This window comes from Lucilia sericata, unplaced genomic scaffold (assembly GCF_015586225.1).
Source record: "Lucilia sericata isolate MDLA Ls3-8-SP2 unplaced genomic scaffold, ASM1558622v1 Contig000466F_arrow, whole genome shotgun sequence".
In the NCBI taxonomy this organism is placed as follows: Eukaryota; Metazoa; Arthropoda; class Insecta; order Diptera; family Calliphoridae; genus Lucilia; species Lucilia sericata.
Window position 1 is genome coordinate 117,687 of NW_023994481.1, and position 12,685 is coordinate 130,371.

Genomic DNA, 12,685 nt, shown 5'->3' on the forward strand with positions numbered 1-12,685 from the left:
TAGACTATAGACTAGACTATAGACTAGACTATAGACTAGACTATAGACTAGACTATAGACTAGACTATAGACTAGACTATAGACTAGACTATAGACTAGACTATAGACTAGACTATAGACTAGACTATAGACTAGACTATAGACTAGACTATAGACTAGACTATAGACTAGACTATAGACGACTATACTAGACTATAGACTGGCTATAGACTAGACTATAGACTGGACTATTTGTCTTTAAGTTTTTTAAAACTCCAGTTAATTTTCTTCAAAGTGTTGAACATAACAGAAAAGCTTTATTAAATTTCTTGCAAAACTTTTGTACTGGTAAATTTTTTTGTGGTTACTTTTCACTTAATTCTCTAGTTCTTCCACCTATAAGTTCTACTTCCTTTTCCATCCATTTGGATACATAGCACTTACACATGTATAACCTATATCTGTTCTCCCTCAAATTAGTTCAGTCACAAACCAAAGGTTTTTTAGAAAATAATTTTGCGCGCGCAAAAAGCTTTTTTACGGATAAAAGCTTATTAGCACGTGCTATTTTTAAAGAGCATAAAATCAAAATAAAAACTTATAGACAATATAAAAACAACAAAAGGGAAAAACATTTTCTAAATAGTGTATTAAAAAAGGTATCCCAACACAAAACAGCCTCCTTCGTATGTTGGTTGTAGCGTATAAAAAGCCGCCTGTTAAATTCAGTTGTAGGCTGGATATTGCAGGCAAAAGTCCTCGTGAACGGAGAACGGCGCTGACGTTTAGGTGTCAATTAAAAAAGAAAATATTTTTATATACAAAAATTTAGCTAGTGGGGAAACGTATAATAGAAGCAAAATAATAATGAAAATTCTAAAAAAATACAAGTGAAAACCTGTAGTATAGAAAATGTAAATAATAATAAAAATTTTATGAAAAAATAATAGAAAAGTGATAGTTTTTTAAAATATAATTAAAAAAATCAATTTATGAAATTTATTAATAAAAAAAAATTATTTTAAAAATCTTTTTTTAAAAAAAATAATATTTTGTACAAAAAATTTGTTTGATTAAAAGTTCACAGTCAACAATTTATAGTATAAAAACAAAAGGAAACATTATCTCTCTAATTATTGTATAGTATGTATGATTTATAGATGTATGCGAGTGTGTGTGTGTGCTTTTGTTACTCTATTGATGTGAGTATGTTTATGCGTGCTTGCCTTAGAGTGTCTGTGTGCAAAAATAGATTATATTTTTTTTTTGAGTTGAAGTATGCCGCGTGTACCGCATATTATTGACGCTTATGTCCTTGTGATTCTATACATTTCCGTAAGAAATGTTGAAAAAAAAAAAAAAAAAAAAAACACAAATTGACATAAAAAGTAAGAGAAGTCTTTCTTCAATTGATATTTTTTTTTTTAGAATAGATTCGAATAGACTATAGACCTGACGATAGACTAGACTATAGATTAGACTATAGGCTAGACTATATACTAGACTATAGACTAGACTATATACTAGAATATAGTCAGGACTAGAGAGTAGACTATAGACAAAACTATAGAATAGACTATAGACTAGACTATAGAATGAATTGTAGACTAGACTATAGAATAGACTATTGACTAGACTATTGACTAGACTATTGACTAGACTATAGACTAGACTATAGACTAGACTATAGACTAGACTATAGACAGGACTATAGACAAGAATATAGATAGGACTATAGACAGAACTATAGACTAGAGTAGACTAGACTAGACTAGACTAAACTATAGAATAAACTATAGAATAGTCCATAGTCCACACTATAGTCTATAGTCCAGACTATAGTCTAGTCTATAGTCCCGACTATAGTCTAGTCTATAGTCCCGACAATAGTCTAGTCTATAGTCCCGACTATAGTCTAGTCTATAGTCCCGACTATAGACTAACACAAATTGACATAAAAAGTAAGAGAAGTCTTTCTTCAATTGATATTTTTTTTTTTAGAATTTCATAAAGTACCCTATAAATGAAGCGGAATCTAGACCATAGATTCGAATAGACTATAGACCTGACGATAGACTAGACTATAGATTAGACTATAGGCTAGACTATATACTAGACTATAGACTAGACTATATACTAGAATATAGTCAGGACTAGAGAGTAGACTATAGACAAAACTATAGAATAGACTATAGACTAGACTATAGAATGAATTGTAGACTAGACTATAGAATAGACTATTGACTAGACTATTGACTAGACTATAGACTAGACTATAGACTAGACTATAGACTAGACTATAGACAGGACTATAGACAAGAATATAGATAGGACTATAGACAGAACTATAGACTAGACTAGACTAAACTATAGAATAAACTATAGAATAGTCCATAGTCCACACTATAGTCTATAGTCCAGACTATAGTCTAGTCTATAGTCCCGACTATAGTCTAGTCTATAGTCCCGACAATAGTCTAGTCTATAGTCCCGACTATAGTCTAGCCTATAGTCCCGACTATAGTCTAGTCTATAGTCCCGACTATAGTCTAGTCTATAGTCCCGACTATAGTCTAGTCTATAGTCCCGACTATAGTCTAGTCTATAGTCCCGACTATAGTCTAGTCTATAGTCCCGACTATAGTCTAGTCTATAGTCCCGACTATAGTCTAGTCTATAGTCCCGACTATAGTCTAGTCTATAGTCCAGACTATAGTCTAGTCTATAGTTCAGACTATAGTCTAGTCTAGTCTATAGTCGCGACTATAGTCTAGTCTATAGCCCCGACTATAGTCTAGTCTATAGTCCAGACTATAGTCTAGTCTATAGTCCCGACTATAGTCTAGTCTATAGCCCCGACTACAGTCTAGTCTATAGTCCAGACTATAGTCTAGTCTATAGTCCCGACTATAGTCTAGTCTATAGTCCCGACTATAGTCGAGTCTATAGTCCAGACTATAGTCTAGTCTATAGTCCAGACTATAGTCTAGTCTATAGTCCAGACTATAGTCTAGTCTATAGTCCAGACTATAGTCTAGTCTATAGTCCAGACTATAGTCTAGTCTATAGTCTAGACTATAGTCTAGTCTATAGTGCAGACTATAGTCTAGTCTATAGTCCAGACTATAGTCTAGTCTATAGTCCAGACTACAGTCTAGTCTATAGTCCAGACTATAGTCTAGTCTATAGTCCAGACTATAGTCTAGTCTATAGTCCAGACTATATTCTAGTCTATAGTCCAGACTATAGTCTAGTCTATAGTCCAGACTATAGTCTAATCTATAGTCCAGACTATAGTCTAGTCTAGTCTATAGTTCAGACTATAGTCTAGTCTATAGTTCAGACTATAGTCTAGTCTATAGTTCAGACTATAGTCTACTCTATAGTCCAGACTATAGTCTAGTCTAGTCTATAGTTCAGACTATAGTCTAGTCTATAGTTCAGACTATAGTCTAGTCTATAGTTCAGACTATAGTCTAGTCTATAGTTCAGACTATAGTCTAGTCTATAGACCAGACTATAGTCAAGTCTATAGTCCAGACTTTAGTCTAGTCTATAGTCTAGACTATAGTCTAGTCTATAGTCCAAACTATAGCCTAGTCTATAGTCTAGACTATAGTCTAGTCTATAGTCCAGACTATAGTCGAGTCTATAGTCTAGACTACAGTTCAGACTATATTCTCGTTATAGTCCGGACTATAGTCTAGTCTATAGTCCAGACTATAGTCTAGTCAATGGTCCAGACTATAGTCTAGTCTATAGTCTAGACTATTTTCTAATCTATAGTCCAGACTATAGTATAGTCTATAGTCCAGATTATAGTCTAGTCTATAGTCCAGACTATAATCTAGACAACAGTCGAGAGTCTATAGTCCAGATTATAGTCTAGTTTATAGTCCAGACTATAGTCTAGTCTATAAGCCAGACTATAGTCTTGTCTATAATCCAGACTATAGTCTAGTCTATAGTCTAGTCTATGGTCTAGACTTTAGTCTAGTCTAGTGTATATTCCAGACTATAGTCTAGTCTATAGTCTACACTATTTTCTAATCTATAGTCCAGACTATAGTCTAGTCTATAGTCCAGATTATAGTCTAGTCTATAGTCCAGACTATAATCTAGACAACAGTCGAGAGTCTATAGTCCAGATTATAGTCTAGTTTATAGTCCAGACTATAGTCTAGTCTATAATCCAGACTATAGTCTTGTCTATAATCCAGACTATAGTCTAGTCTATAGTCTAGTCTATGGTCTAGACTTTAGTCTAGTCTATAGTCCAGACTTTAGTCTAGTCTATAGTCCAGACTTTAGTCTAGTCTATAGTCCAAACTATAGACTAGACTATAATCCAGACTATAGTCTAGTTTATAGTCTGGACTATAGTATAATCTAGTTTATAGTCCAGACTAAAATATTCCTAATCGAAGCGTATGAGTAATATATAAATCAAACTCTTTTCCCTATTAAGTATACGCCCCTTTAATACAAAAGTTTTACAAAAATCTCTTGTACAGCTTTAATAAGTCGTTTCAACTTGTCAAACTTTTGTTCTTCCGTGTCTTTATCTGTAAATGAGTGTTTGTGTGATTGAACACTTGTGTATGTGTATATTTTAATGTTGTCTGAGTTTTTGTTGTTTTTGTTAAGGTTCCTTAGACAAAAAAAAAATACGTTTTGTTTATAGTACATTCGTTTGTTTTGTATTTTAAAGTTTTTTATTTTATAGTTGTTGTAAACACTCATAAAAATGGTCATACACATGTTAATGCAGACACACATATACACACCAATACGTACATATGTACATTTATGTAAATACTTTATACGTCTGTTTTTGTGTACTAATGTAAGATATATTCTTAATTTTTGTTGCAATTTTTTTGTGTGTTTCCTTTACTTAAGAAGGTTATATCCATGTAGAACTAAATGAAACTAGAGGAAAAAAAAACATCTGAAAATAATAAAGAAGAATTTATATGTATGTATATAAAAAAAATCACAAAACCTTTATATGTGTATGACTATAAATATGGGAAAAACTATAAACCTTTATATGTTTATATTTATAGTATTTTTTTGCATGTGTGTGTGTTGTTTTAAAAAAAGAGGTCTTTTGTAGGCTCAAAAATAGCATTAACTCAAATGCAATTTTTAACAGCATACTTTCACTTGAGTATATATGTATGTATATATGTACGTACCTTTATTCTTTAGCATAGACGTGAAAAGAATGTAGAAGGTATTTTACATAGTAGAGTATACTATGTAAAATACCTTCTACCACATTCATATATTCAGTATTACGAGTGTTATAAGGGTAGACCGGAAATTGAGATTTGTAAAGAAAACTTTACAAAAATCCTAAATAGTAGTATTTCCTCTAAAGGAACTAAGATGTTTACATGGTTTAAACTCAAATACAAGTCTTTCTGAAAACAGAAACTTCAAATAGAAGGCTATAGTCTAGATAGTCTAAACCGGGGTGTGGACTGTAGACTAGACATTCTTTTATTTTTTATTCTCCTTCTAAAATATTTCTTGCTGAGGCGTATGATTATTATTCAATACAAACTCTATTCCGTATTAAGTATACGCCTGCATTAATACAATGTTTTAACAAAAATCACTTTTTAAAGAGTACTAGACTACAGACTAGGCCATAGACTGGACTATAGACCAGACTATAGATTAGACTAAAGACTAGACGACAGATTAGACTATAGACTAGACTAGAGACTAGACCATAGACTAGACTATAGACTAGACTATAGACTAGACTATAGACTAGACTATAGAGTAGACTATAGACTAGACTATAGACTAGACTATAGACTAGACTATAGTCTAGACTATAGACTAGACTATAGACTAGACTATAGACTAGACTATAGTCTAGACTATAGACTAGACTATAGACTAGACTATAGACTAGGCTATAGACTAGACTATAGACTAGACTATAGACTAGACTATAGACTAGACTAGACTAGACTATAGACTAGACTATAGACTAGACTATAGACTAGACTATAGACTAGACTATAGACTAGACTATAGACTAGACTATAGACTAGACTATAGACTAGACTATAGACTAGACTATAGACTAGACTATAGACTAGACTATAGACTAGACTATAGACTAGACTATAGACTAGACTATAGACTAGACTATAGACTAGACTATAGACTAGACTATAGACTAGACTATAGACTAGACTATAGACTAGACTAGACTATAGACTAGACTATAGACTAGACTATAGACTAGACTATAGACTAGACTATAGACTAGACTATAGACTAGACTATAGACTAGACTATAGACTAGACTATAGACTAGACTATAGACTAGACTATAGACTAGACTATAGACTAGACTATAGACTAGACTATAGACTAGACTATAGACTAGACTATAGACTAGACTATAGACTAGACTATAGACTAGACTATAGACTAGACTATAGACTAGACTATAGACTAGACTATAGACTAGACTATAGACTAGACTATAGACTAGACTATAGACTAGACTATAGACTAGACTATAGACTAGACTATAGACTAGACTATAGACTAGACTATAGACTAGACTATAGACTAGACTATAGACTAGACTATAGACTAGACTATAGACTAGACTATAGACTAGACTATAGACTAGACTATAGACTAGACTATAGACTAGACTATAGACTAGACTATAGACTAGACTATAGACTAGACTATAGACTAGACTATAGACTAGACTATAGACTAGACTATAGACTAGACTATAGACTAGACTATAGACTAGACTATAGACTAGACTATAGACTAGACTATAGACTAGACTATAGACTAGACTATAGACTAGACTATAGACTAGACTATAGACTAGACTATAGACTAGACTATAGACTAGACTATAGACTAGACTATAGACTAGACTATAGACTAGACTATAGACTAGACTATAGACTAGACTATAGACTAGACTATAGACTAGACTATAGACTAGATAGACTAGACTATAGACTAGACTATAGACTAGACTATAGACTAGACTATAGACTAGACTATAGACTAGACTATAGACTAGACTATAGACTAGACTATAGACTAGACTATAGACTAGACTATAGACTAGACTATAGACTAGACTATAGACTAGACTATAGACTAGACTATAGACTAGACTATAGACTAGACTATAGACTAGATAGACTAGACTATAGACTAGACTATAGACTAGACTATAGACTAGACTATAGACTAGACTATAGACTAGACTATAGACTAGACTAGACTAGACTATAGACTAGACTATAGACTAGACTATAGACTAGTCTACAGATTAGTCGGTTCTTAGTCCAGTCTAAAGACTAGTTTTTAGTTTAAACTATAGTCAGGGCTACAGTGTAGTCTTAAGTCTAGATTACAGTCTGCTCATAGTCTTATTCTGTAGTCCAATCTGTAGTCTTGTCCATAATCTTGTCTTTAGTAAAGTAACTACCCTATTATTAACATCAAGTAAATGTCAAGAAGAAACTGCTCTATTTGTAAGCTTGATGCTTTGCTTTCTGTTGGTCTAGTGTATTAAAATTAAACCAGAAAATATAAAAAAAATGTACTGTTCCAACAAAAAACTATTTTTAAGATGTATAAAAGACTGGAGGGTGGTTACACGAAAAAAAATGTTTTTGAAGTGACATAGAAATGTCAAGTCAAAAAAAATCTTTAAAAATAGTTTTAATCAGTTGTACAGACTTTGGTATGACAGCTTTTGGTATTGTGAACAATTTTGTTAAATTTTTAATTAAGTCAATCTAAGGTTAAGCAGGAAGTTTAGTAGAGTAATGAGGAAATAAAACTCCTGTGGTTGTGAATTAGCAGAAGTGAAGTTAGGAGGTGAGGATGATGTCATAGTTTTTAATGGTTTGAATTTAAATAGAAGTTTATTTAATTAAATTTTTAGGATATTTTCTTGCTTCTAAAACAATCTATTGTCCAAAAAGTTTTTTTGTAGGAAATCTTTTGAAATTTTTTCTACTGATATCACAGCCATCATTCTATTTGGCCCAAATTTCTTTTTACAACTTTTATTTCATGTCCAAAGTGGAAACCAAATAAAAAAAAACGTCGAAAAAAATCAATGAAATTATAATGTAATAAATAATATCAAATTAAATAATAAAAAAAAAAAAACGAGAAAAAGAAATAATACTGATATATAACAAACAAAAAGAGGTTAAAGTCTATAAAAACACATTTTCAAACCATGTCCCTGCCAAGTGTAACAAAATTTTCAACATCATAGTGAATACAACAAAAAATATTGAAAAATAATAATGACTGTCGCAATATTACGTGTATTAAACAAATGTATTATAGTTTCCATAAAATAATTAAATAAATTAAGAGTAAATTGTTGTTGTAATCAACACGTAAAATGAATGCAAAATAATCGAAATCAATTTAACGTGTATGTCCGTCTGTCGGTCTGCCTGCCTGCCTTTAAAATCCCGTTGAGTGAGTGAATAAATGAGCGTGAGTGCTTGTGTTGTGTCGAGTTTTACGAATGAGTGATCGCGTTGGTATTAGTTCATCAGCTGGCCGTTATGCTCGTGTGAGTCCTTCGCCGGGTCGTGGTACAAAAGTTGCCTATGCACCATGTCCTCTATTCGATGCACAGGATGTCGAATTGGGTGGCAATTGTTTGGCCATACCAATGTCATCGCTACAGCCACCACCGCCATCATCGGCAGCAGCAGCACAAGCCGTGGCATATGGCAAAACCTCAATAGCAAATGGAAATAGTAATAATAATAGTCATCATTATAAAAAGGGTGAGTTATTAAAAAAAAATTGTTTTCAGTGATAGAATAATAAAAAAACTGATGAAATTGCTTAAGGAAAAGTAACATAATTTAACTAAATTACTTTAAAATTTCAAGTTAAATATCTTACAAACCAAAATTTCCAAAATTTTTAACATTTAATATATATTTACATGTTGTTTACACATTGTTTACATGATGTATACTATGAAAAACTTTCAAGTAATTTATATAAAGTAAAAAAGAATCATTTTTTCATTGGTTATCAATTGTTTATATGTTTTACATCATATCTACATTGTTTACCTATTGTTTACATCATGTAAAATGTAAAAAATGTGTAAACAAACTTGTTTTCCATCTATTTAAAGTGAATAAAATGTATTTTTACAAACTTTAGACATTGTTTACCCAATATTTACACATTGTTTACATCATGTAAAGTACAAAATTTTTAACAAATTTAATTATAATTGTGTCACAAGGTCGTACATAAGTTTTTAGCAACTTTAAACTATAGTTTACATTACATTTACATTGTTTACTTATTGTTTACATCGTGTAATATGTAAAAATTTGTAAACAAACTTGTTTTCCATCTATTTAAAGTGAATAAAATGTTATTTTACAAACTTTAGACATTGTTTACCCATTATTTACATCACATCTACATTGTTTGCTTATTGTTTACATCGAGTAAAATGTGAAATTTTTGTAAACAAACTTGTTTTCCATATTTTTAAAGTGAATAAAATATAATTTTACGTAGTTTTGTCATTGTTTACCCATTGTTTACATCATGTAAAATATAAAATTTGTAATAAATTTCATTACAAATTTGTCATAAGATCGCTGATAAGGTTTTTACAACTTTTGACTATTGTTTACATCATATCTACATTGTTTACCTATTGTTTACATCGTGTAAAATGGCAAATTTTTTTAAACAAACTAGTTTTCCATCTTTTTAAAGTGAATAAAATGTAATTTTACAAACTTTAGACATTGTTTACCCATTATTTACATATTGTTTATATCATGTAAAATACAAAATTTTGAAAAAATTTCATCGAAATTATCTCACAAAGTCGACAATAAGGTTTTTACAACTTTTGACTATTGTTTACATCATATCTACATTGTTTACCTATTGTTTACATCGTGTAAAATGTGAAAATTTTGTAAATAAACTTGCTTTCCATATATTTAAAGTGAATAAAATGTAATTTTACAAACTTTAGACATTGTTTACTCATTATTTACATCACATCTACATTGTTTACTTATTGTTTACATCGAGTAAAATGTGAAATTTTTGTAAACAAACTTGTTTTCAATCTTTTTAAAGTGAATAAAATATAATTTTACGTAGTTTTGTCATTGTTTACCCATTGTTTACATCATGTAAAATATAAAATTTGTAATAAATTTCATTACAAATTTGTCATAAGATCGCTGATAAGGTTTTTACAACTTTTGACTATTGTTTACATCATATCTACATTGTTTACCTATTGTTTACATAATGTAAAATAAGAAATTTTGTATTATTTTATGTTAAAAATTACCTCAGAAATTCGAAAATATGATTTACATAACAATTAACAATTGTTTACACTGTGTAAACATTATTTACATTCTTTACATCATGTAAAGTATGAAAATTTTAAAGAAACTTAAGTTAAATTATTAAAAGTAAAAATAACAAATGTTTACCAAGTTTTGCTATTGTTTACCCAATATTTACACATTGTTTACATCATGTCAACTATGAAAATTTTCAAGGAAAATAAATTATGTTATTGAAAAGTAAACAAAAACTTAATTTTGCTATTGTTTACCCATTCTTTACTTATTGTTTACATTATGTAAACTATTAGAATATTTAAAAGAAATAGCTTTTAATCACTTTGGAAGCTTGAAAAGAAGAACTTTACAAAATTTAGCAAATGTTTACATCATGTATACTTATTTTATACCTTGTTTACATCATATATACACACATATTTTACGCATTGTTTACATCATGTTAAGATTTTAAGAATAATCTTATTTTCAATTTAAAGTAATAAATTCGATGCGATCTAATGTTTAGTCTTTGTTTACGCATTCTTTATATATTATTTACATAATGTAAAGTATGAAATTAAGACAAAAAACATTTTGCAGATCTATTGCACTATACTTACATGTAAAACTTGCTTAGGTTTACACAATTTTGTTATTGTTTACATTGTGTAAACATACTTTACACCATGTAAACAATTAAATATATATGTAAAATAAGCATTTTTGCTTAACTTAAAGCTTGTCATATTATTATTAAGTAAATTTTACATTATTTACACATTGTTGACATCATGTAAACAATTGATTTTCTTTTAAATTACATAATTTACATCAGTTTTAAGTTTGTTAACTTAAAGTAGAGATTTAGTACTTTTGATTTACATTGTTGACACTAGGTAAATAATGTAAATAATGTTACAGCATGTAAACAATTAAATATTTCTGTAAATTAAACTTTTTTTACTAACTTACAGCTTGTCATCTTATACTTGAGTAAATTTTATATTGTTTACACATTGTTGACATCATGTAAACAATTGATTTTCTTTAAAATTACATAATTTACATCGATTTAAAGTTTGCCAAATTAAAGTAGAATTATAGTACTTTAAATTTACATTGTTGACACTAGGTAAATAATGTAAAAAAGTGGGTAAATATTGTAAAAAACTAAAACATTTTAGATTTTAAAACTTAAATCTTTTAAAAAAATATTAAAATTTTACACAAAATCAATTGTTTACACCATGTAAAATATGTAAATGTTTTAATTCTTTTGTAAAAATGTTTTAAAACTTTATAAAATGTATAAAAAATTAAGAAAATCCATTGTTTACATAATGTCAACAATAAGTAAACAATGTAAAAATGCGGTAAATTCAAGTTTTATACTAAAACTTTAAGTAAAATGTTAAAATTTCAAATGTAAACAATTGTTTACCCCATATTTACATGAGGTAAATAATGTAAATTAACTGTATTTTATGTTTTAATGTCTTAAATTTGTTTTAAAATTATAAAAAGCGGAGAAAATCTATTGTTTACATGATGTCAAGCACAGGTAAACAATGTAAAAAAGCTGTGATTAAGGTTTAAATTACAGAAATTCGTTTAAAATTTTGAAAAATTCAAATGTAAACAATTGTTTACTTAATATTTACATGGAGTAAATGAAGTAAATTAGCTATATTTTCTGTTTAAATGTTTTAAATTTGTATAAAATCAACAAAATCTAAAGTAAAATGATTGTTTACATCATGTCAATAACATGTAAATAACTCAAAAAGTGTTAAAAATTTAGCTTTAAGGGCATAAATTCGGAACTATCTTTTATTTACTTAAATTTTACTTTATGTCAACAATGTTTAAATGTTTACAAACAAATCTATTGTTTACTTAGTGTCAACAATACAAGTTTTAATTTCACAAATCTATTGAAAATATGGAAATTTCCTGCAACAACAATTATTCTATTTCATAAACTGTGTCATCTGTTAACAATAGACAGTTGTTAGAGAAAAATTTAATTTACATCCTCCACCCCCCCAAATCCATCAATCTAATCTACACATCCTTTTTTTATAGGATAACTACTACAACAATTTGGTATTAAAAAGGGTGTGAAAAACAAATTCCTTTTCAACTAGATTTCTTTATAATTGAAGTGCTTTTTTTGTTTGTAACAAAAAGTCTTTTACACAAACCGTCAAACATAATCTTGTTATTTTAACTATTCACTTATCAATACAATTATTTTCACAAAAGAAGATTTCTAAAGATGAAAAAGAGAAAGTGTGATATTTTAAAAAAACTTA

At 29.1% G+C, this 12,685-nt stretch overlaps 1 protein-coding gene across 1 annotated transcript in view; it reads left to right on the forward strand.

Moving 5' to 3' along the window:
* The first annotated feature begins 722 nt into the window (after positions 1-722).
* Positions 723-12,685, forward strand: part of LOC119605221 (myb-like protein U) — a 47,222-nt gene continuing 35,259 nt past the window's right edge. The window contains exons 1-2 of the mRNA XM_037958190.1: positions 723-893; positions 8,081-8,810. Coding sequence (XP_037814118.1) covers positions 8,543-8,810 — 268 coding nt within the window. The 5' untranslated portion in view covers positions 723-893; positions 8,081-8,542. The remainder of the gene's footprint in view (positions 894-8,080; positions 8,811-12,685) is intronic.